This window comes from Odontomachus brunneus, unplaced genomic scaffold (assembly GCF_010583005.1).
Source record: "Odontomachus brunneus isolate Ranch 3 - 2012 unplaced genomic scaffold, Obru_v1 Obru_scaffold_124, whole genome shotgun sequence".
Taxonomy (NCBI): Eukaryota; Metazoa; Arthropoda; class Insecta; order Hymenoptera; family Formicidae; genus Odontomachus; species Odontomachus brunneus.
Window position 1 is genome coordinate 308,059 of NW_022639574.1, and position 26,843 is coordinate 334,901.

Genomic DNA, 26,843 nt, shown 5'->3' on the forward strand with positions numbered 1-26,843 from the left:
TAGACTAGTACATAATATAAATAACACACAAATGAACATATCAATGAGTTATTTTCGACACAAAATATAGAGTTTTTAGAACATTTGTTTACGTACTGTGTACACAAGATTTTTTACAGTGTAAGAGTGAAGCGGGCTAACGGATCGGTGAATTAACTGTAACGTAAACTGCATCTTCTTTCTTTTGGATACAATAGTTTATTTTCATTGTCGTCCAGCTCCAGTACATACAATACTTGATATATAATGATTCAATAATGTCATTAAATACGAAGTACGAAACCTATCTAAACGCTAATAGTTCTAGATCGGTACTTTGTCTCGTGTTTATATAAATGAAACGCTTAATAATCAATTTATCAATAATTATCAATATATATATATATATATATATATAATATATAATATGTATATAATGATATATACATATAATTATATATATATATATATATATATATATATGTATATATATATATATATATATATATATATATATATATATAACATGTATATAGGTAGGTAAGCGTTTTGTTTTTCAATTTGTCGTAACTGCGAAGCGTCCGAACCTACCTGCGATAAATCAGATACCGAAATACATATTTTTTTTTCAATTTTTTTGTTTCATAAAAACTCCGCCATTGCTACGCACCCGTTTGACGCGTGTGTCTCGGCTAAAGTCGTCTTTACGAAAGTTTGTAGTAGAAACGTCAAGCATCGATGGGAAGACCACATTTCTTACGAAAGCTTAGCACACTTGACATTTTCGCGGACAATGCGATTGCGTTTCTGGAGCACATATCCGCCAGTTCTCAGTTCATACACAATGAAAAAACATAGAATTGCAGTCTCGGGGAAAACGTAGCGATCATTTCTGGCATAGATTCAACCTATCGAGATGTGCGGAATATCAGTGATTTATGAGATACGTTAACGCGCCACCGTTAATTTCCCCTTTACCGCGATATACTGTTCGCGTTGACATTTTTAGTAAACAACGGAGCGACAGTCGACGCGTTAACGTTGTGTCATCGCTTTGCCCGCGAATTCGTTAACTACCAACAAATGCACGAAGTAACATCTCGCTCCTGTTTCGCTAATGAGAGAGACTGTCTGTGTCGATGCAATGGATATTGTGCGACTTGGCCGTTTGGCACTCACGACGGTTGTATGCATGACGATGAACGTAAGAAACTCTAATGCGACTCAACTGAAAGTATGTTCTTTTCGTATTTATTCGATGCTGGTAACGTTTTGTGTATGTGCTTCTCTGAATGTGTACATGTGTGTATTCGTACATATGCATATATGTATATAAGAATCAGAAGTGTCGAGGTTCTTTCGAGATGACGTCCAGGGTGTACAACATCGGAAGGATACACGCATAAATTAGAGCTGGGAGACTATTCGGGCGTGAACGATATCCGATACTCATCTCAACGGGTACCGTAACACAAGACATGCTGGATATGTATCGTATCGACCGTGTTCCGAGCGGTTTGCTCGCCGACAATCAAGTTGTGACGAGGTCGCGATGATTCTTCACACAGGGCCGATTGGTGACTACTTATTAACATGCGTAAGCAAGCTTGAGAATCGATCGTTTGGATTTTAGCGCACGAGGCATCGTAATTAGCAATGATAGCGCGATCCCGGGAGAATACGTCTCTCACTTTCACGCGGTGTGAAACTTGGTGTCTTTCGAATCGTTTTAGGCTCTTAGTGGCGATGCAGACGCGTTAGTATTCAATGTCGTCAGATGGAACGAGTCTCCTCGCCGGTAGGAATGATTTTGCATCGGAATAGAAAAAAGAGGTTCTTTGGAACCGTCTAAATTTACAATCGACAAGCCGGGATATTCTGGGTGTTGGAAAGTTCGCGGATTACGTTTTCCGGGCGTTGAACGACAAACGTCGTTCATCGACGCGACGTATATAGACGTAATTAGTAGTTAGTTAGTTAGTCCCGCTAATAGAATTCTGCCGTATTACGACACGTTGTTCTTTATTAACACGTAAGTGGACATTTGGGAGTAAAACTGACATACGTATAAACAAATGAATACTTCTCCAAATTAAGTTATAAAAAGATATATTATTTAACTTGTGATGAAAAATATTTAATTAAAATTATTGTTAAGAATTTTAAAATTAAAATTTTTAAAGATAATTATTTTACGTTTAAAATACATATTAGTTTATAACTGCTTGTAGAGATAAAAGTGGAAGATTATGTTTGCAACGTAAATTTAAGTAAAATGTGCGCCAAATTAACTCACATTTTACGCATAATATTGTGTGTTATTAAAAATTACAAAATTAATATTTTCTAAAATTATTTAGTTCTTAGTTTATAATTCGTTATAAATAAATACGCAAAACTATGTCTGCGTAGTAAATTTAAATAAATTAAAATGTGGATCAAATTAGCCCACATTTTATGTTTAAAGTTATTATTAGATATTAAGAAATAAAATTTTTTAAAAATTATTTTGTTTAAAAAACATTTAAAACCAATAATTTTTAAAAATTATTTTGTTTAAGAAATATATTTTAGTTTATTACTGCTCATAAATAAAAATGAAATATATTTGCAAAGCAAATTTAAATAAATTAAAATGTAGGTCAAATTGACCTACATTTTATGCATAAAATTATTATTAAAAATTAAAAAATTAATATTTTCTAAAATTATAATTTTATATTTCAAATATATCTTAGTTTATAACTGGTTATAAATATATACGCAAAACTATGCTTACAAAGCAAATTTAAGTAAATTAAAATGTGGATCAAATTAACCCACACTTTATATTTAAAATTATTACTAAAAATTAAAGAATTAGAATAAAGTTATTGTTTTATGTTGAAAACAATAATAATTATAATTTATAATTTATAATTGCGTATTAATTTATAATTGCTTATAGATAAAAATGCAAGATTATATTTGCAAAGCAAATTTAAATAAATTGAATTGTGAGTCAAATTGCCCCCCACGCAAGCACCTACACTCAAGAAAAGGTCACGTGCTTACTTATAAAGGTCAATGATCTCGGACTCACGGAAAAGGATGTTGCATCGAAGGATCCTGGTTTCTTCCTTTTCTTTTTACTTCTCTCTTCCCAGCTCTAGTATAGATACACTACTCTCACAAAATATATGACATTGTTATTATTACGCACGAGAGCTTCGTCTAAGCGCGCCTAATAAATCTCGATAATCTTAATTGTGTGTCTCGGTACGTATATTTTATTATTCGCCGATCGTGATCGCGAATTTCCTCCTCTTCAAATAGTATCAGTCGAGGCGATCTCTAGCGTTAATTCTACCCACCCCTCGTAAATCGTAGACTCATCTCTCGTCTCGCAAAGGCTGAACTCGTCACTCGCGCGACATAGACTAGGACACTTTGTTTAAATATGTATAAATTCATATCAAGAGATCTTTTTTTTATTGTTTCATTGAAAAATTATCTAAACGTAAGTTCCTCGAAATGGAAGATTCGTTTTGTCGCGTCGCGACGGTGGAGACGACGAGGCGGCTTCACTTACGAACGAAAGTTCTGACATTGTACGCTGGCATCTCCGACCGAAAGATTGTCGACCAATTATTATCCGAGCGTACGCGCAATGCTTGCTTGCTAACTAGCTAGCTAGTTAACGGCGGACGCTGTGAGAAAGTTCGTTTTCCACTTTTATACTCTCTGACTGCGCGATCATTTATTCGGCAAATATCCTCCAACTCGCGCGCAACGCAATTTGTCTACTTGACATCTAACAAATCACGTTAGTATACATTACACAGTTGCATAGTTTCTCGTATTCATTCTAACATATTTATTGTGACTACGGTATCGCATGTTATCGTAGCTTCGAAATCACATTAACGCGGCTCTTTGTTACGTTCAAAGGCTTGATGCGTTCAAAGAAACGTTCGTAAGTAAATCATCGATAGTCAACTGTCTACACATGGATGTGACTACGCATACATTCGACGCATATAAACGATTGCACTTGCACGTTTAGGCTCTAATAAGCGCCTTGGGATATCCGCCGAATAAATGACACATATCAGCTGTTATCAACTTCTCGTCATCGACATCATTACGATTATTATCATCACTATCATCATCATCATCATCATCATCATCATCATCATCATCGTTACCAGCCGTCGCAGCTGCGCTACCATATATTCGTACAATTACGTGTATTAATTGTTGCCATACGTTCAAATTACGAAGTAGACATTGAATATGAAAGAATATTCAGCGAAGTGCTTGGAAAAATTCGGGGGAGAATTATAGTTTCTCATATTTTGGATGCGCTCTACGGGGTAAGATCGATTAGCGACGTACGTTTAGTTTGCATCGAATTGACCATCTAACGGATAATAGAGATTATCACGAATATCAAGAGAGAGATAGTGCGATGAATCGTTTCTCTATGAACTACCGTACTTGGATCGCGATACACGAGTGTAATCGCATACATGCACGCAGCGCGATCGTTGATCGTCGGGATTAATCGTGTGCACATACGTCACGATAATAAAATATAGAAACTTTGAGTCCTATTCTCTTTGACAATAATTTGCACTGGCCTTGCACTTTACATTACGTTTCCTCGTAAAAGGTATGTAGACGCTAAATGCCTGTAATTTTATATTTCGACCATTTCTTCCTTTTTTTTATCTTTTAATGGTATTTTGCCGTGGCTTTCGATTCGATAGACAAACGATCGCGAATGATGTGTCTCTGACATGTTCTTAGTAAAATAGTAAAAAAATTACTATATAAGCTTATACCAATATACATTCTTCATTTAATATAAAGTATCACCGAATCTCTCGCTATTGAGATGCAACACGTCGGTATAAAATAACAAGTATCCCGAAAGTCTTTCTAACGCGCGTGCGCGCATCGGAAGAAATAATTGCGATAAAAAAGAAAAAGAAATAGATAAGAAAAAAGGAAAAGAAATAGATAAAAGAAATAGATATAGGAATCCACATTGAGAAATGACACACGCAGAGAATTTTTCTTGTAGATATAAACTTGTAGATATATTCTTTCTTATAGATATATTGATTAATCGAACAAGTATTATTATAGTCTTGCTCAGTTAAGATATATTTGTAACGTAGAGATTTTAAAAAACTATGGAAAATTTAGACGTTGTTTTAACATTTGCTTTAAATTATACGTTGCTAGATGGAGAAAAATTTGGTTAAATTAACTGGCAATAAACGAACCAAATGCGTTTTGGTTGAAGGAAACAGAATTCCTGTCTTCCTATCTTCCGTTTTTATTTGATAAAAACTGGAAATCCTGTCTTCTTCAACAAAAAAATCAATTCAGTAAATTTATTTGCGCAACCATACTCTTGAAAATGATAACAAACAATGCAACGCGATTGACACTATCAGAGCTGCTTATCACTGCTTAGAATTATAACGAAAATATTCCGTTTTTCTGCCGTTCTCATAGATGTGCATATTAACCCGTTATCAGAAAGGTGAGGAAAGAGACTTCACGCATTACGTTTCGTTCTCATTACATCTTTGTAATATTTTCAGAATTTCTTGGCTGTTATTAAATCTCAATATTCCACAGAATCATAAGAAGTATATTATAAGGTTTGAGAAACTACAAAAATACAACAAAAAAAGAAACTGAATTCATGTCATTTTGGAAAGATGGAATTCAAATTCCGTCTTTCCAAAATGATGGATTAAGTAATATTATATATTACATAATAATTATTATTTGAGGTAAGAATTTCTTCCATATTGACATTAGAAATAACGAACAGTCCAACGTCCAAATTGCAACACCAAAAATACGTATATTAGTATGGGATATTTTTTTTACATCTCTAATATTTTCTTATACACAGAGAAAAATTTGTAGTAAAAATTATAGTCCAAGATTACAAAATTTTTGTAATCTTGGACCATACAGAATTACAACGCTAATTACTATGTATTTGTTTAAAAATATTATGCACGTTCGTCATTTAAATTCAAAATTATTAGAATTAATTGAATGTTTTCTTATATCGTATATCAAGTAGATCGCCAAATTTTGCTATTTCTGTGATAGTTTATACGATAATTTTATAGTATAATCTAGTATAACCTAGCTTTACAAAAAGTATTGTAAAAAAGATATAATTTTTATGTAATTTTTATTATTTTTTAATTTTTATTACAATATTTTCTCCGTGTACAAATGATAAACTTGTATACTATCAGGTTACAAAATATATCTGATCAAACTGTTTGTCATTTGTTATTGTTGTCATATATAAGTTTTAGCTTCAGTATAAATATATTCCAGTAGCCCAATATAAGTCTTTTAAATTATATCATTAGTGTGCTATATTATTCAAGAAAAACTTTCTGCATGTATAATGATTCTACCGATTACAGATACTAATTATAATCTGTCATTGGCTTATATAATTGAGATTCATATTTCTTTTTTAACACGTTGCGGCCAATACGAAAACGTAATCTTCAGGTTCAATTGTAATAACTGCCACAGTTATCCCGTTATCGGCTAAGCGATAAACGACTAAGCGATCGAAGTGATACTCAAGGACCGACGTGCAAGTGATTAGTTGAAATTATTGTCATCGATGTTGTCTAAACTATTAACGACATGATGTCAAAGGGTTGTGAGGAATGTTGCGAGTTACTTAGTTTGAAAACGTTCAAGTATGAAGCGCAAATGCGAGAAGTGAATATGTAAATATACTGATCCACACACTAGATTGTACAAAATGGAAAAAGTCCGTTGTAAATCGTTTTTTTTCTCCATTTTCCTTTTAAACATTTGCACGACCGTTCTCTCTCTTTCTCTCCCTTTCTCCCTCTCTTTCTCTACACTTAAACTTTCCCTATACAAATACGTTTAGCAAGGCTGCATTATCAGTTTATTTCTCCAAACTTTTTTGTAAACTAAGACTTTGCTGGTATTAATCTGAATACGCATAACGAATTACAGGTATACTTCCATAAAATCGTAATATTCGACCACAGGCACGAAATAGTCCAACTAATAACAGTCGTTACTATCAATATATGTATATGTATGTATATCATTACGATTTTTGCACTCTAGCTTATCCCATAGCGCATTTAAGTTCTAGCTCATTTCACATATTATTACCATAATAATAATAATTATTATTATTATATTATTATTATATTATCAAGACTCTAATTATTTGTAGTTATCATTATGTCAGTATCTTTGTCGTTAAAGATCTTGTTTGCACGAAGAACCACAAGCCGAATGTCACATAGATATTTTTTGTGTGTAGTTGCATAAAGTACCCTTTCTTTTTAAACGAGATAGGCACAACTGATTTGTAAACGGAAAGTCTTCTCGGAAAGTATCGCGGTAATCCGAAAACAAGCAACAACGCACAGTATGCGTGTCTTCGTTAGATCAAGCAAATTCTCTTTGTCGAAATAATTACGCTCTAGAAGAAAGATCTTTCTTGGTGTTGTTAACATCTTTCTTTTTTTTTTCTTTTTTATCATTTTTGCATGCTATACACAGGTTATCCCAGAACTATAGCGCTTTCTTTCAGTCGTGTATCGTTTGATCAGTTCAAAGTTGTTCCTTCCTCCGCGCAAGATCTTAAAAAAAAATTACCTTTTTTCTGCAGCTTCTATACGTTTCAGTGCTCAGTAGTATCTCGATAAATATAAACGATCGATATAAACTAAAGTTCGAAAACTTCTCTGTCGAGGAAATAAATCGACTCCAAGCTGATCGCAGCTGAAAGGAGGTGTGACAGCTTCGGGGCACCCTGTATATTCGGGGGCGTACGTGAGACGAGTATACGCGTACGCACGCGCTCTAACAACCTTTTATCACGAAGGAATCTAAACCATCTAATCTCGAAAATTGAGGTAGAATCATAGGGAAGAATGAGTTCGGTTGGTCACGTGGATCAGTTCGCGCCATTGATAACAGCAGATCTTACGAGATTCTCGGTCTTAATGAGGATTGCTTGCAGGATGCGCAAGGGGATCATACTTATCCGAGAAAATCTTGCGGATTTCCGCACAATCCACTTATTAGACGGAAAAAAGAACTCAGCTCGCGTAACAGAATTTTTTGTTGCCCGAAGACTAAACAACAGCTCAGTTATACACTGAGAAAAAAATACTTGAAAATTTATTTGTGAGATATATTTAAAGTTTATTTCTGAGAACCAACTTTATTTCTGTAAAATGAAGTTTATTTCTGTGAAGTAAATTTTATAATCCATAAATAAATTTCCAAGTATTCTTTTCTTAATGTAGGAACATTGGAAGTTTCTATTCAGTCAATTGTTTTCCGTTAGCTCAATCGAAATAATTATTTTATTCTCTATTCAGTCACACAAATTGGATTTTTTCCGTGTACTTATTACATGAGAAAAGCTCAGTTTGTGTAACTAAATTTTCTGTTTCCTGAGAACTAGATAAATATTTGGTTATAAGAACAGAAAGATTTCCGTAGAAAGTTTCTATTCAGAGTCACACTTGTTTTTTGTTACCTCAACCGAGATAATTATTTTAATATCCAGCTGAATATCTAGACGAATGCTTTCACTCGCGGTAATAAAGATAGAATTTTTTATAATCCCGAATTTTCGTTTGGTTCCTATTCAGTCATACAAACTGAATTTTTTTTCGTGCACTTATATGAAAAAAAAGTTCAGCTCGTGTAACTGAATTTTTTGTTGTCTGGGGACTAGACAAAATTCGGTTACAGAAACAGAAAGACTTCCGTAGGAAGTTTCTACTTAGTCAATTGTTCTCCGTTATCTCATCGAGATAATTATTTTAATATAGCTAAATGTTTATAGATCAATGATTTCGCTCACAATAATAAAGATAACGTTTCTCGTAACAGAATTTCCGTCTGGTCTTCATTCAGATACACAACTGAGACTTCTTTCTCCGTATAGCAATACGTAAACTTATCTACGCATCCAACTAGACCCACTCTCCGTTACATCAGATCAGCAACAACATACACGTACACGCAAAAGTAATCGGACTTGACACCGCGGCTGATTTCAGCATCTATCGTATGAGATCTCGGTTGATCGTTAACATCTCGGTCGCGAGACTTTAAGGTCCGTATTAATAGATGTTACTTGAAACTTGTCTCACGTGAGATACTCAGATCTAAATTTAGAGTTGGATCTGAGCTTTTCTATTGAATCTTGTGGTAATATGTGACATTATTTTGTATATTCACAATATTGTGTACTCGCAACTAACTCTAAATACAAATCTGAGTATCTCACTTGTGAGGTAAGTTTCAAATAAGGACTATTAATACAAGCCTTAAGAGCATTTCGTCTCGCGCTGTTTCTTTTTCTTTTTTTTTTTCATTATATCCGTCATCAGTATTACGATATAACGTGATGGTCTCTCTACAAGATATATCTAGACGATCGGTTCGCGTCGCGCGCGATGAAAGAATCATTCCGCGGGAAACAACGGAAACAACAGTATCTAGTGTGGAAAAACGCGTGACCGAACTCCGAGAGAAAACTAGCACACTATGAGAATACAATAACGTTTCATCGTTCACGAGTGCGCTCGTAACGACGTGTAACGACGATACGATACTAACATTACATCTTTACGTCCGTAGCTTCTTTCCCTCTTTCTCCGAATGTTTTCCAACAAGAACATGCTATATTACACTGTACTACACTGTGTAAAGTACTTATTGGAAAGCAGTTTACTTTCTTAATGTAACACCAGACTGTATTATAGTTCTTTATTTTTATTTTTAAATACTCAGTCTATCTATAATAGACACATATGATTTTGAACAAATTTTATAGTTTGTATAAATAACTATATATACATCTTTTCTATAGAAACTATTGTGACTGAAAATATATTTCAAATAATTATATCATTGCAATATTAGCACGTAAATAAATTGATAAAAAATCGAATAGAAGCTTATAGAATTTAATGAAATTTATTTTTATATAAGTAATAAAATGTTAAGTTTATTTTTCAATATTCTGTACTCAACTTTTGAGGAAGTATCCATTGTATACCGATGTGTAACAATAATTTTGTAAGTTATACTAAAGAATGAGAGCGATTACATGTGATAAGTTTTTTGAAATATTGCCGACAGATATGTTTTACACATTGAAACTTATTTTGAACTCTCTTTTACTGATAAAAGTGCCTCTGAATGTGACTGAAAGTCAATAAAAAGATTTATAAACTACGTTTAGGATCGATTTTTCAATATTAGTTTAAATTTATAGATTTTAGTTTATAAATTCTATACTAACATTATATTTCATGTGTTTAAACAGAGTTAAACTCTGTTAAAGTTTAAAACTTAAATCTAAGTTTAAATTATTATTGAAAAGTAGACCCTTAAAGACACTTTCATCAATAAAAAAGAGTTCAGAACAAGACTCTTACGCCTGTATTCATAGATGGTTCTTATCTTAAGAAAATCTTCAATAAAGATTCCTTATTTTATCAAGGTCTTCTTATTTTATAATGAGATTTTAAAATTTCCTTCTAAAAGGAGTTTGTTCTTTGGGAATTTTTGGTAATTTACGGAAACTTGAATTATGCCATAGTTCAGAGTGAAATTTGAACAAAGAGTGTGAATATGTATAACCTAATTTTCTACTTTAATTGACTTTAATCTCTCATTGCATCTTCTCATAATATTTTTTAAACAACAATAGAAGTGCAATTGTTAATATGTGTATATATTGCAATTATGAACTGTGAGTCTAAAAACACTTATACCGAAAATAAGTGGATGCTCCTTGCTCAATTAATATCAGAAGAAAAAACTATAGAAAATAAAGGAATACGAGTAATAGATTTGATATAAGGCTGAAAGTTGGGAGAAATGCTTGCATTAACGGGGAAATTAGCGATTATCTTCTCGTTGTAATTGTTCATTTATCAGCGATAATAGAATAGAATATCAATCATATGTGCTTTATTCAATCTATATCGTTTTCTAAAAGGTTCATCTTTGTAAAACTTAATTGTAAGATTTACCCTGTTACGAATGTATCTTTTTGGTAAACACCACCGAATATTATTTTTCTCATTTTCACTTTCAAATCCATCGTTTGAATCATTTTCTTATTCGTTCTCATTCATTATATATCTTAATTACACAGTTTAATGCAGGAGTCAATAATAGTGCTCTACACACGTACAAAATTGACATTTTTATAGGTTGTTATTGCATCTTCTGCTAACAAGTTACTGCCGTCGTCTCAAGGAAGCTCACGACTTAGTTTGAAATAAGGCAGCCAAGAAGGCTCCTTGTTTGGTTAAGGAAAGTTTATAAAGTGCAATTTAAACCAACGTTGCAATTTATACAGTACGTTTTTTTCTGTTAGATTGCTAGCTGGATTGCGTTTGCTACCGTGCAGGCAGCTATGCTGGTAGTGCTGCTGGCCGTGTATTGATTTGGCTTCACACAGTATGTGTTTTCGTGCTGGCTGAACTCAATTCTATTTGGAAGGCATTGGATCGTGTTTAATTTGACATGGAGCAGGGCCTGTATTTTCGAAATGGCGCAATAAAACTTACGCATACGCAACTATTTCAAGAATACACTCTTAACCATGCGCTGCATGTGTAGTACCTTCAGATTTGAGGTACTAATTTTTAAATAGAAACGACATTTCGAATTACTCACTGATAGGAAGTACTTCTTTCGGCATATTAGCACGAGATACGAGATGCGAGATAATAATACATATAGCGATTTAATTGGAGGTACAATTCATGATGTTTTTGTTTAGGAAATAGTTTCTCGTACAAGAAAATTTCAATTGTATTAATTTTAATTATCGAAGAATTGCAACACTTCTACGTTCCTCTTTGTTCCTCTTTGTAGATCTCTATCAGACTACAAATAGCTTCGTTTATCCATCTTTTTCTTTCACTTGCTTTACACGTAGTAAAGCATATTCTAAGGTTAAATAATATGTTTTTTTCACACCTGATAAACGGTATTTTTAAAGAAAAGAATACTTTAGTTATGTGATCTAAAATAACATTCTGATTGGCTTTGACAACAAGCCAGCACATGACCACGCGAGAAAAATAACACCTGATTTATCATGAAAATCTAGCAAAGTACTTAGCAGCGTAGCTAGCAGACAAACCATTTCCAGCAAGACAGCCAGCAGTGTAGTCAACATAGGAGCACGCAAACAATCCAGCAGGAAAAAACGCACCGTGTGCTGTTGACTTTAGCCAATAAGGAGTCTTTATTTCTTAAGGTACATCTATGAATACGGACTGGTTGTTCCAACTTCTTGGTAAATTAACTGATGATTAAATCTTATATCTGTTTTTGTTTTTATTTCAATTTAGACAAAGACATACATGTGACTTAACTATCAGTTAACTCACCAAGAAGTTGGAACAACCGGCCCTTAGAGTTTTGCTGCGTCGAGCAGTGTAACGTATCAATATAGAAACATTCCGTGTTACACATTAATTTACACTGTGTCCTCTGTCTCTTGCTGGAAAACACCCTCTCTCTCTCTTTCTTCCTCTTTCGTTCTCTCGCTTTTATATACTCGTAAGTACTACCATATTATTGCGTAGGAATTGTTCATAAGTATTTTCAACGATACACTTCCGCGAGCTCTCGTTCTTCCGTAGATAAGCGCGATCAACCAGCGCGACAATCTACTGATCAGAGACGCGGATCGGGCAATCAATAATAGAAACACAACACTTACGATCGAACTCGCCCCCGTTTCCCCATAGAAAATATTTGTGCCGTTTTATACAAAAAACTTAAGCTTACCGTTTCTTCTTCTCCTTTTTTTTTTGTTTTAACGAACGTACCCTATATAGTTTGGAGGTCGTGGTAACGTATGATACAGAGTCTGTACAAAAGCTGTTGCGTATATCTGTGTGAGTGGACTGGTGGACGTGTTGTGTTCGCGGCTGCAATATGTGTCACGTTTACAACCTTCTTTTCAATACGTATAGTCTTCCATGTCGAGTTACGAAGTTCACGAGAAAATCTGACTCGCGACCTTTTTCTCTCTCTCTCTCTCTCTCTTTTTTCTCTCTCTCTCTTTAACAGCATCTCGACGTCGCGACGCCGACGACATCGCTAATATTTCTACTCTAGGAACTCGTGAGGATATATCGATTGATCTGCGCGACGTGTGCCGTGACTTATATGCTCGAAATCGCTTCGAACGAAGAGTACGTCGACGTCGCTAACGACGTTAAACGACGGTGTTGATGCGAATGAATTGGCACTGGAACGCCCGAAGGTCGATGTTTCTCTAAATTTCAAATTATTCGCAATAAAGTAATATTTCCCATGTGTGAATTCCGCTATTACATCGCACATTGATCGGTGAGATTATCAGTGAATAATTACGAAAGGAACATACCTATACAACGTAAATGTCCAAAAGAAATCTAACGTTTAGAAGACATCCTACTTGGTTTAGACGTTTTTATGATACTCCAAGATATATTTTAAACATTTGTAATTTTAAACATGGGTAATAATACAATAGCGAATAGTTTGATTTTCTTCGAGCACGAGCTCTGGTTCTCTTTCTCGCAAAGATCACAATTCACATTAATTTTCGTGTGAGAAGAGAAACGAGGAGAAGGAGCAGGCGTTCCAGCATTAACACTTCGAGTGCCACGTTACCGTTGTATCTGAGTGACGGTTTACTCACTCAATTAGGAATGATCTTACCGCGCGTGTATTTAGCCTAGCCGAGTGTACACCAGTTATGTAAAAGAATAACTTTTACTGCCTTAACATTTACTTACGATTTACTTACGATCATTAAAGTATTATTTATTCAGCGCTCTGAAAGAAGAGGACAGATTTCTTCGAGCGCAGGTCCATGTAAGTACAACTTACCAGGGTCTCCTATAATTTTCAATTTCACGCGTTACATATAAGATTGAAAATTGTATTAATGTAATTCTAGTTATTACAATGTTAAGGCGTATATAATGTAACTCCAATATAACTCATGCGATTGTTAATGTGCTAATCCTGACGGTAACACGTTTGATGTATTATATGGACACGTTATAAAAAAAATTCATTTAAAATTTTGTAAAACATATATCATACTGCAAATTATACACTGCAAATACAAACGTGTTATTTTGGCTGAATCTCTCTTCACATGTTTCTTATCGTTTTAAGTCATGTCATATAACAGGTTTACACGTATTAAATTATAATTAACACGTATCTTTTGAATATAATGATCTTTTAAATAATATGATTTAAAGTCGTACGAGAGAGTGTAAAAAGAACTTTAGCCAAATTACACATTTCTGCATTTAAAAATAGGTTTGTTCTTTTAGCTAAATTTCCTAAATTAGTGCACTTTGGTGAAATAAGTTTTACATAGATTTAGAAGTTTTTATAGATTTTAGAGTGGAACAAGATATATCTGTCTCACCCTAACTACACCAGTTCAAACAGTTCAGCTAAAAAGGACATAATAACATACTTGGATTTTCAATGTAATTTGAAAAAAATGTTGTTCTCTCTTTTGTTTCGTTTTTAACGTACTTTTAACGTATAGTTTTGAGAGTTCTTGAAAGTAAATTTGAAACCAGTGAAATTTGCACCAATACGTTCGGGAAGTGCTTGATGTTACTGTCAGGGTCCAGCTATGATCTGATTCCGTTTACGATCGCGATGACGAATTCGGGCCTGACGATTCTCACGCTCGAATTCAGCGTGGCACTCGACGTGTTAAAATTCGATCGAGGTTAACCTTCTTTTGACTCACGTGATTTTCGAACATATAAAGACTTGCGCGCGGTCTGTAAGACTGATTTTTAATTAATGTAAATGGAACGTGTTAAAGGTTTGCTTTCGACATGGACTTTGGTTTTTAGTTAAAAACATCGATTTTGCATTCCGACCAGAAGGTGAGGTAAGAAAGGTTAAATCGATCGCGGCAGACATTCGCTTCCCGCGTCGTGATGAGCGTCTTTGTTGCATTTTTGTGCTAACTCTGTATAATACTCACACACAGACACAGACACACACATACACACACACACACACACGCACGAACTTACATGCATACAAAGAACAGGTATCTCTCGTACACCCGCTGGTAGAGACGTACGCAAAATGCACAAAGAAAGTCAACGCTTTTCTCTCACACACGCGGCTTAATTAGTGCTGTATGTACATCGACGTTACGGTCGCCGTCCATTAACCACATCCTTTTAACATTAATAATACTAGATATCGCTTACACTTGTGTTCTCGCTACGGCGGTGCGATCAGTTCTCTCGCGCGATCGACGTGCGACCGGACGCGCTCTCGTCTCGTCTGTTTTACTCGCGCGCAGCCCTTCGAGACACGAAGGGTGCTCCTCGGCGCGTTCCGTCGCGCGTCGAATCGCGCGCTCAAGCGTTTCAGCCCGCATCCGGAAGATCACGGGGATCGCTTGTGCGACAAATCTCCTCGCGTCTTGTCGTGCATAGAGAAGAAATCGTGACGAGTGTCTACGTAGCACCTAATCGTCGTGAAATCGTTTCTGCATAGTCGTGACGGATAACGGTTCGTCGCAATTAGAGCGACCTTTCGCAAGCATGTAGGAGACAATGTCGGTCCCGTTGCACTCGACAGGCCCCGCGCACGAAGGAGACTCCGCGGCTACTATCGGATCGCGATCTGTTCATTTCTTTCTTTCCTGATTCGACAATACTGAATTTCACATGCTAGAAACGTTACGATTGGTACATAGGTGAGCCGCGAATATAAAAGCTACTTTCTAAATTTTTTGGAGTGAAGTTTCACTCGAAAAGAGCAGGGTGACAGCCGAGTCACTCGAATTCCAGTGACTTTTCACTCCCACAGAGTGGATCCTCCATTCTGAATCGTCGAGCGAACATTTTCACTCGAAACTGAAGGTATTAGTACAAGAAATTGTGTCTGATGTACTCCGCATACCGTCATAGGAACATATTCACTCTAATCGACTAAACATTCGCTCATACGAGATCGGAGTTCACTGTAACCTTGAGTGAAACATTCACTCTTGTAATTTCACCATCGCTACAAGTGAAAATACTGCCACTTTTCATTTGTTTTGAGTGGAACCTGACTCCAAAAAATTCGGAGAGCACTCCAAGAAATTTAAAGAGTGCGATTTGAGCCACTTCGCCATCTGCTCACATATCACGCGCGTGACGACCGATCTATCAGATTGAATAGATCAACGTATGGACAGAAAATCCTTGGCTAGAAAACAATGTTTACGTTCAGGAAACACAACAGTTGAGTGAGCGCTCACCGTCAAATTTTCCTCTAGAAATTTTCTTCTAGATCTACAATGGATCTAAAAGTATACCACAATCGAAGGCGATAATCACTCAACGGTCTCGTGACCGTTGTATTTCCCGCGTTCATTTAATACACACAATTTTTATTTTGCGCGATATTATATTAACGACGAGCGACCTATTATTATTAATGACGACCGCAGTTCGCGGTGCCTCGCTTCTCTTTGTGGCATCGCGACGCAGGTTTCGATACCAGCGGTCGTCAGGAATGTCCGATTTGAACGACTTCGGTTTGGCTCGCGGTTTCGCTCACGCGCAATCATTCGTACGACCGCATCGTCAAATCGGACACTTTCTCGTGCGCGATAACTAGGCTGCCTCGCAGCGTGCGATCTCGGGTGGTAACTGAATATATGTCCTTGCCACAAAGTACGTCCCTGACCGCCCTGCTGCCGCCCCCAGGTCACCTTCCATGGGCCATCTCCTACCCCATGAGTATCGTTTCTACCTCTGCGGAGGCTTGATTGAGCTGTGAACGTCGTTATCGTTTCGCAAACACTACAGTCTGCTGTGTAAAAGTGACTCTTCTTTCCCCTTTTAGTCAAGAACGATTCTTAATTGAGAGGTCAGTTCGAAATCCATTCGATATTTCAGGGATACAACAGAATCTCGACGCGTCGCTTCGAGTTAATTCGATTCCTTCCTTTCCTTTTTTTTGCACGCTCAACTGGACGATTATTCTTAATTGATTGAACCCGCGATCATCGAGATTCTGCCGCTGCACGGTGTGTCGAGGAATCTGAAGAATGGCAGGCTGTGTAAGTGAACATAACAAGAGCGCCTCCTCTCGCACAATGCGGAATTGTACGAATGTTCTCGACTGCCATTGTTCAAATTTCTCTAATTAGCCGGCGAATCGAAGCGACGGGCAACGTAAAAGACCGGAAAGTTTTGTTCATTAGCGCGTGGACTGTTCAAGATCGGGAGACGCTGTCCGAAGGGCGTCTCTTCGTCGGCTCGACTTCCGAGTTGTGTAAGTACTTTCACGCAGTGTGTTCGCCTCAAACCTTTGACTCCGGACTTAGTTCTGAAGCCAACAATCTCGCTGCAACCATGAAACAGCTTCAGCTTAGAAGCCAACGCATGACCAACGTACTGTGTCTATGATCCGGCTCTGACGTATAGTGTAATCGCAAATAATGAAGAACAATTTTTTTTTTTTTAAATAATTGTACTTTCCTCCATTTCCTTGCCCCCATGGGAGCTGTGCCGCGCCGGTGCAGCCTGAGTCAAAGGTTTAACGATCGCGAGCTAAAGTCATGCAGATGTACGTACATACATACGCGCGAGCGCGCGATCTTGATCTTTTGCATGTAATGGCAACGCGCTCGCCCGCGTAATCCGAAGTTGACCGAAGTTGGCGTAACAAGGAAGCTGAGGTGGCTGGCCTCGGCGAAGTTTCAACGTTTTCTCACACCTAAAAGGCACTGCGATCGACATTGTTAATTATTGTCGTTGCACCAACTTCTCGAGATTGGAAGAACGATTTGTTTGTGCGCAGCCAGACATATATGTATACTTATACGTTGGCGGGAAAGTTTTTCTTCGCTGCGTTCTCGCGGGGTAACGTGACGAATTCCAAATATTTCGCGAGGTATCCTTATACATACACATACACACACCACACACACACACACATACACACATATACACACAAAGACACACACACACACACACTGGAGGTGTGTGTATGTGACGTGTGCGACTTTAGCTCGACGTCACGGCGAAACGCACCGCGCGTATTGTTTGGCAAACAAACCGACAGGTTGACGCGGTTCGCAGTCACGATCATAAGTTGGGGTTGAACCGTGCAATTCACCGAGCCGACGTAAATTACAGAATGCTCTCGGGTATGCCGTTGAAATCACGAGTGTGATAACACGATAGTGAAATTGCTATTAGCGTGGCGGAGAGCGACATCAACATTAACGGTAATAGCAATAGTAGCAACAGCAGCAGCAGTGAAATGTAACACTGCGGCGCGTACTGGCCTCATTCAGAGAAACGTTTCGGGTAAACGTTCCGAGAGAGAAAGATAACGGTGTAATTTAGCCGCGCCATTGCAAATGCAAATGTCGAAATTTCGTCAGCCGGCTACTCGTCCCGTGTACATTCGGTGAATTGTCGACAACGGTGCATTGACAACGACCAGAAACGCGTGGACAGAGCGCGCGATTAAGAGGGAAATGCAATTTCGCGAGCGGCAACAACAACGCACGCATATACACACGCGGGAAAGGAGAAAGAGACGCGCCGTTTCATCCGACACTTTCGCGCTCGGCTTCGTCCGGCTTAATTTTCCCGCTTTTCCACGCCTCGATCGCCACGCGCGTCGGAACTCGACCGTGCAAGCGCTCCCACGCTTATCTGCTTTCGCAAATGATAAACACGCACGCCCGGGACCAGTTCGCTACCAGCGGCGTTTGATCTTGCCTTGCCTTGCTTTCATTGTCAACAAAAAAGAACCAATACACTCGCAACCAAGACCCGTATTGATAATTGGTGAAACTTGTCTCTTAAGTGGGATATTGAGATTAGAATTTTGAGTTAAATCTGAGTCTCTCAGTTGAATCGTGATTACAAATATAACATCATACACATTAAATATGAGAAAATTCACAAATTTAACTTTAAATTCTGAGTATTTTATGTGAGATAAGTTTCAAGTAACAACTATTAATAGGAGTTAAGTGTCACATGAAATACAAGGGGACATCTCGTACTCTGATTTACTGATTTTGATAAAAAAAAACTTTTATGAGTAGTGGGCGTGTATTTGTGTTAAATTTTATGAATTTTTTCTCTGCAAATTCTGAGAAGTGCATCGAATAGCTTTGCAAAGTAATTTCATCGGACAAAGATTATTCATAAACATTTTTGTTGGTCAAAATCGGTGAGTTAACCCAGTTGAAAATGAAGCGATCGAAATGTAACTCGCAGAAAGCTGACTATAGCACACTTAGATTCTTCCTGAACGTGTTCCAAGCATGCCAGCTTCCATCAAGCTAGCGATCGCTTAATTTTCGACGGGAGAGTATGCGATGTTCCCTTGTTAGATCTAAATTTAGAGTTAAATGTGAATTTCTCAATTAAATCACGATTACGAGTGTAATACCACACACATATTATTCTAAACGCCTAATTCAAATCTAAGCATCTCACGTGAGACAAGTTTCAGGTAATGACTATTAATACGTATCCAAGTGATCTGTACGGAACGTACACGTCGACGTTAAAGCCAAGCTTGTTTCTATATATTAATAGCATCGTCGGGCGATTGTCGAAGCGCACCGAACAGTTTTGCGATATTTTTCGCATCCTCGCCTTCCTCATATCGCGTCATCGTTTGGCCAATTGCCGACGATTATTCGGGACTAATTACGACTCTTCCCTGGCCGAAATGTCACTGTGATGAGCATCGTTATGATGAGAGCGTCATCCTTGACATTTCCACGAGGGTTCCTTTCCGCACGATCGACACTCTCGCGATAGCTCGATTCATACAAACGCTCACGAGATCATCGAACTGAAGCTTCATCATCGTCGAATGTCGACGATGAAGCGATCAAAATCGAGACTCCACGTATCGCGAATCAATAATCAATTATTATCATCATCATCATCAGAGGGCGTCCAGAGGAACGCTTTCGACTCCTTTTCACCCACAGCTTCCGAATACTGTTATGCAACGCAATATGTCGCCGATGGCAGCGAGCATATCCCGAGCAGGCGAGGCACCTGCGAGCACCGCGTCCCCGACGATCGTCGCGGGACTCCTCGGACGGCAGTCCCGCGCGGTCGACGTATACGTGTGTTGTTGTTGTTGGGGCAGGCGAGGTTCTCCCTAGAAAAGTAGAAAGGAAACCCGGGTGCGGCGAGCGTCCCCCTTGGCCCGTCGGGCCATTCCAAACTGTCAGACGGACGGGTCGCTGCCGGGGGCGGAGCCCGTCTTGCTGCCGTCGACGCCAACTCCGCCACCGTCGCCGTCAGCTCCCGCACCATCTCCGCCCCTGTACGGCGAGCCGCCGGCCCCACGCGCCGACAGACCTCGGAAATCCAGGTTGTACTGAAAAGATGCGGAAGACCAGGGAGTTATCGTACCAGACACGATGCTGGTCCTCGCGCGGACCTCGCGGATTTGTCATGAGGGTGAAAGTTCGGATAGAAGCTGGAGAGACCGAAGGAGAATCGTGCGAGGACGTAGTGCGCAAAACTGAACCGTGTTCTTATCACGAAGAACGCCAATTCTTTGCACGAGTTTCTCCACTTCTCCCAGCTTCTTCCGCGATGAGGCTAGTGTTACGCTCGAAAAGGTGTTTTTAAGTGTCTTAGCGTTCAAATTATTAATGTTCTCGAAGGTGTCACGTGCTGTGGCACAGTAGAGGAGTACGCTCTTGCCGTCATACGTGGCGAGTTTGTTTGTGATCTAGTTATGAAAAAATCGCACATATACTCTGACAAATATGTACAAACTAATATGATTTTTTATATGTGTGTGTATATATATATATATATATATATATATATATATATATATATATATATAATAGTATAATTAATATATAATTATATATATTATATGTATACATATTATATAGTATAATTTATATATGTATACTTTATTTCGTATAATTTTTTAATGGTGATAGTTCGTTAGTTTATTACTGAGCAAAGAGCATGAGAATTTTTTCTAGTTCCACAAAGATACATATTTGTCAGAGTATCCGAGGAATTATATTAGAAAAAACTATTAGATTTTATTACGAAATACATCGTAGCCATTCCTGCAAAGGTAGCTGAAAATGAATTAATTTTAGTCGATTATTATTATTACGATTGTGTTCTCTTGGGTACGTTTTGTCACGATGGTCACGCTGTGTATCGTTATATGAAAGCGAACTCTTTGCGTGTGTTATATTAAAAAATAAAAATCTGCAGGAAGCTTATGTCAAGACCTACATTAACAAGCCGGCGAAAAAGCTAGAAGCTATAAGACGGATGATCGTGTCGTCGTAATTTCGGCGAAATTACTTTCCGTTATACTGAGAGAGAAAATAATGATTCATCTCGCAGGAATTATAATTATTCTTTCTAATAACAATTTTTATGCTAATATTTTTAAAATTTTTCCTAATAACAATTTTTTATGCTAATTTTTTATTTTTATTTTAAGAAAAATAATAGGAATATGTATATAAGATAATTATCATTACACGGAGAGAATACTAGAGCAGACTGGGTTTATAAAAGACACGTGCCAGTTGTCACAGAGTCTACATATAAGATCCTGTAGCTCAAAATTATTGTTACAAAGTATATGTTGTTATGATAATTATTATCTTTTTAGTTTAATGACTGTTTATTGTATTTGATCATAAGATATCACTAACTTTAATAAAACACTTAAAACCTTAAAACAGAAATAATCTGTTTCCTTTTCATCAAAGATATGTGATAACCAATTCTGGATATGAGGTGGATAGTCATATTTGCACAACTTTAATAACTTTTTTGTGTATAAAGATACATAACGATATTATTTTTTATTTTATTTAAAGGTTGTACTTATATGAAAATGTACATAATATTAAAAAAAATATTGTATACATCTCTTTTTTAATCAGTATGCAAAAAGTGTGACAACCAGACCCGGTCTCTTCTATATAACTTTTTTATATAAATGCTTTTTAATTTTGCCAGGTTTTCTTGTAATACAGAAGTATTCTGTCACTAAAGTTTTTCTAAGGAATACTATAAATTTTTTGTAAAATAGACTTTCTAAAATATAAATAATACATATGAAAAACAAAAGGATGAAAAATTAAAATAGAATGTCAATATGTTTCTCAATTACGAAATTCTACAGTAATGTTTATAATTTTTTATTATTTTTATTATTTCACAAAAATTGTTAATATAAAATTTATATTATGTAAATATAGATAAAATAGAATTATATATAAATTATATATATATATATATAAAATATATGTAAATTTTATAAAAATATGAGTATATTTATATATCTTTTATATGAAATTATTGTTTTATAAAATTCTCTCCTTGTGTGTATAGTGGTACTTACTACTAAAACAATTTTATTGACAGTAATTACTTCACAGTGCAATTGTATAATCACAGGTACCACTTTTTCTATTAATATATGCGAGATTCGTAAATTACGTAGCATTGTTATTGTCGTCGAGATAACGACTAAACGATTCGATCCGCCATGCGTGATGCGAACCAAGGGTGGAAATTGCGCGGAAGCAACGGAAAAGCTGAAACGAAACCAAGGTCGAACCTGTACGAAAGAACGTGTAGTGTTCTCGACGTGTGCGTGCGCGTGATACGTATTCGACGGTGACCCGTGCCACGTGTGTGCGACACGGCACGACACATTACAAGGTGGCTGTATTATCTCGGTAGCGTTGCGTGTCTTAAGTGCTGCAGCTGTGCGTGGTGCAGCTGCAGCTGCAGGAGCTGCAGATTCTGCAGGCAGTACGGCTGCGGTTGTGGTGGCCCGGACGTCGTGAACGGTAAAACGGACGGATGTATAAAGGAGGTGGAATTCCGAGACGCCGCGTTGGCGGTGGTCGCCATGTTCGGCAGGGTGGCGTAGTTGAAGGGAGCCAGGTTCAGGCCGGGCGGTTTCAGAATACTGTGAAATTGCGCGGATGTGAGCGGATGGGGTTGCACGTAGGGACTCGTGGAGGGTAACAACTGCGGGCTAATCGGGTACAAACAGTCCTCTTCGGCTTGGCCAGGCAACGTCGTCGGGCTGAGCTCCACATATTGCGGCATCACGAGATTGTGCTAGGCGGTGAATAAACGGAAGGACAGATGTATACTCGATTTTTAGTCTCTAACGCGTCTGGCTCCCGACGTCTCTGCGACTGCGTGTTCGCGCGCGCGCACCTGTGCGAATACCTGAACGCGAATACGTTCCGGTCATGACTTTGGCAAGAACACGGAAGCTCGTGAAACACCGCGTCTCAATTATTATGAGATCACCGTCGAGTATTATTCGACTCACCAAAGCGGATGTAAGGCAAAACATTCAATTATTGATATCTCTTTAGTCATTGACACTCTACGCTGAGAGAAAAATAGCTGATTTAACTGACATTGCACTTATTTTTGGCTCCATTCATTTTTTTTGGGTTATTTTAATATATGAAAATAGTAACATGCATATAAAATTATTATCATTAACATTATAGTAAAATTTAATTAAAAATAGTTCTCTTGTGTGACTATAAATTATTGTAATAATTTCTCTATTGTGATTATAGTTACAAATATCACAACATTTTTTATCGGTATAGAAAAACTGGTTTTCGATGCAATCAGCATTGCAGTTAAACTTCTTGTCTGCACTCAATGATTCTAGAAGAGAACTTCACAATTAAAACAGAACAACCAGCACTGGTCGCAAGAAAAACCAAGCTTTTCTAGAGTGTCAATGACTAAGGAGGATCAATAATTGTATATTTTACTAAGGTGCTAGATATCTCGTTTTTCTCGGGATAGTCTCGGATTTTTCGAATGCTATCCGGATCACCGAATTGTATCGAATTCATATTGTCCCGATTTATCAGTTCATAGAAGATTTTTAAGATACTTCTGACAAAAAAAGAGCTCAAGAATATTCACAACTTTGGTAATAAGATATAATATAGCTTTGCTTGTTCTTTTTATTTTGAAATAAGAATAACAATAGTTTTATCTTAGTAATAGCTTCTATTTTTACTGTATGTCTTTATTATTAAATTGTTTTTCATATCTGTAAATAAATTGTCCCATAAAAGTGTATATATATATATATATATATATATATATATATTTATAATTTTTAGTGACTTTTTAACTCTCTCCTTTCTCTTATAAAAATAACAACGGTTTTATTTTAGCAATAGTTTATATTTTTATATATATTTTGTACGTATTTACTGTTGTTAATTTTTTTAAAATAAAATATAAATAAATAAAATATCTATCTATAATTAAAATATTGTTTCATAAGTGTATGCATATATATTGATAATTTTCAGTGACTTCTTAACTCTCCTCCTTCACCCCCCGACATATTTAAGTGCAACAGATTTAGGGCTAGGAAAATCTGATCACCTTAGTTTTACCCTAACATTCGATTGCTGATGACGGCAAACGGTCTAGCGTAACAACTACTCGCACAGGATAAATAGACGATTTCCATCGTTTCTCTCTCTCCTTCTATCTTTCTTTCTCTCTCTTTCTTTCTCGGTATAATTTACTACGAATAATTTTTAAGTACGACTTCTCTGTTCGTATTGTTAAATCATTCTGGAAGGCACAAACTATTACCTGTAAGTACAGAAATTGTCATATTTGCAGATGCTTAATGAGAAACACGATATCAAAGTTCCATGAGAATGAATGAAAGTATTCTCGTACCGCTCGAGAGTGATTCTTATCGATAGTAGTGCAAATACATCCGATACAAACGAACTTAGTAATAAAAGAAATGTGCGCAAACGTGCGTCTTTGTCTACTTAATAAACAGACCGATCGGGCGTATCGCGTATGCCCGCGGCTCACCTTTGTGGCGCAGACGAAGCACGTTGTGACCACCTTCGAGATCACATTCATGAGATTTTTCGTTTCCTGTATGACGTTGTCGACTTTTGTGAACGTAGCGGCCTTGCCAACGGTGGGGTTCTTCACGGTAAACTGGAGTTGCTGGACGTAGGTCGGTACTCGGTCCAGATTCTCCAACAGTTCTTTCTTGTGCGGCCCACCGGGTACCTGCGCCCATGTAACATCGTACACAAACTTACGTCTTCGTTCGTGTCGCAAGGCAAACTTGCTCACGCCTAATTCTCAGCGATTCGAAAATGGCACTTGCTGGTAATGCGTGTGAGCTAATAAATCCGTATGCGATCGTTGATTCTGATTATCGAGTATAATTTTAATACTATGCAAAAAGCTAATATAGTGTTTTTTCAACGATTGATCAAAAAATAAATATACAGAGTAAGTCATTTAAGGTTAGATTATAAAATACTCCTGTTGTCTTTTTTATATTGGAGAAAAATGTGTAAGAAGAAAAAAAAAAACTGCGTGGTTGGAAGGGATAAATATTGTGATTACAATTAATCTTTCCAATCACACAATTTATTTCTTACATACTTTCTTCTAATATATAAAAAAAAAATAGAAATATTTTAGAATCTATTATTAGGTGACTTATCCTGCACGAATGAGTAAATATTCTAACTTGTCGTATTTTTTTATTTATTCGTGTAGCAAAAAATTATTCTTTTAATGTAATTGTCGTGTTAAAACGTTTAGGTGCGTATCATATCAATTATGTAAGTTTGTAAAAAGTTTACAGCATTTGCCATTATATCTACCCTTGTTATAATGTAGTTGTGATATTATTACGAAGTAAATAATAAAAAGAGCGAGATTACGTATTAATAATCGTTGAGAATTTATGAACATGTTTACCTTGCGATGCCACTACTGTTCATATTTAGCGCATTTCTTCGAGATTCTGTAAAGCAATGCCTGTTTCTATTGTTTGCAATTTATTGAATGGCTAATAATAAACACTTTGTAGTATTACGTATCGTAGATACTCAGAAGTTTGCATCTAAGAAGTTAACTGAAAGATCGTCTATCTGTCCTAGTAGAACACAATGCAAGACTTTCAACAGAACATAAAAGTTGCTCGAGATAAATATCAGAGTGACTTGTGTGAAGTGGCAGTGAAATAGTACAGACCTTGTCGTTTTTGCGAGCTTCCTTCGTATAGATTATTTTTTTTACAAGGCGTGCGTTTTATGAATGCTCGATCGTATAAGCACCAACGTTTGAGAAAAGACAAATAAACCTTTCAGATATTTACATTTGTTTGTTAATTGTTAACATTTCGTTTTTTTAAATATGTATATAGTCTCACGCGGTAAACTATCGCAAAACTTAATTCTCAAACATTGAGTAAAAGAAAAAGCGACGGTACGCAATGCTGGAAGCTGGCAGAAACTTTGAGACATAATACTCATGCCCCAGATAGTGGAAGGAGAGGGACCACAATGCACATAGACGTCGTCCATAGACGGAAGCATTCCCGTAGCATCTAAAACACACCTTACTAATCGTACACAAAAGAGTCGTAAATGTATGTACACAAAATAGATTCGCTAACAAAATCGTGAATGTTCATTGTGACAATTCAAATGACGTGATGCGCAAACGTAACATACGTTATGCGTTTTCGTTGAACAGCAGTTGGATTATATTACACCGAGAATCACGTCTTGCAAAATGTTACAGGCAAGGAACAGCTCCATGTTCCGTATGAGTTTCAACCATTACTTGCTACTACGAACGTGATTCTCGTACGAATATGCAATGAATCGTCACGTCAGTTCGATGGGATGATCAGTCCGTGGC

At 36.8% G+C, this 26,843-nt stretch overlaps 1 protein-coding gene across 6 annotated transcripts in view; it reads right to left on the bottom strand.

The window, feature by feature from the left end:
- Positions 1 to 1,014: 1,014 nt before the first annotated feature.
- The window catches only part of LOC116849707 (alpha-catulin), a 134,944-nt gene continuing 109,115 nt past the window's right edge, over positions 1,015 to 26,843 (bottom strand). For 2 of the 6 annotated variants that reach the window (XM_032827115.1, XM_032827118.1), the window contains exons 10-11: positions 24,984 to 25,190; positions 22,821 to 23,219 (exon numbers count right to left, since the gene is read on the bottom strand). In XM_032827115.1, coding sequence (XP_032683006.1) covers positions 22,821 to 23,219; positions 24,984 to 25,190 — 606 coding nt within the window. Of the gene's footprint in view, positions 20,470 to 22,432; positions 23,220 to 24,313; positions 24,750 to 24,983; positions 25,191 to 26,843 lie in introns of those variants that run through there. The other 4 variants (XR_004379192.1, XM_032827116.1, XM_032827114.1 and 1 more) reach the window with 4 other exon arrangements.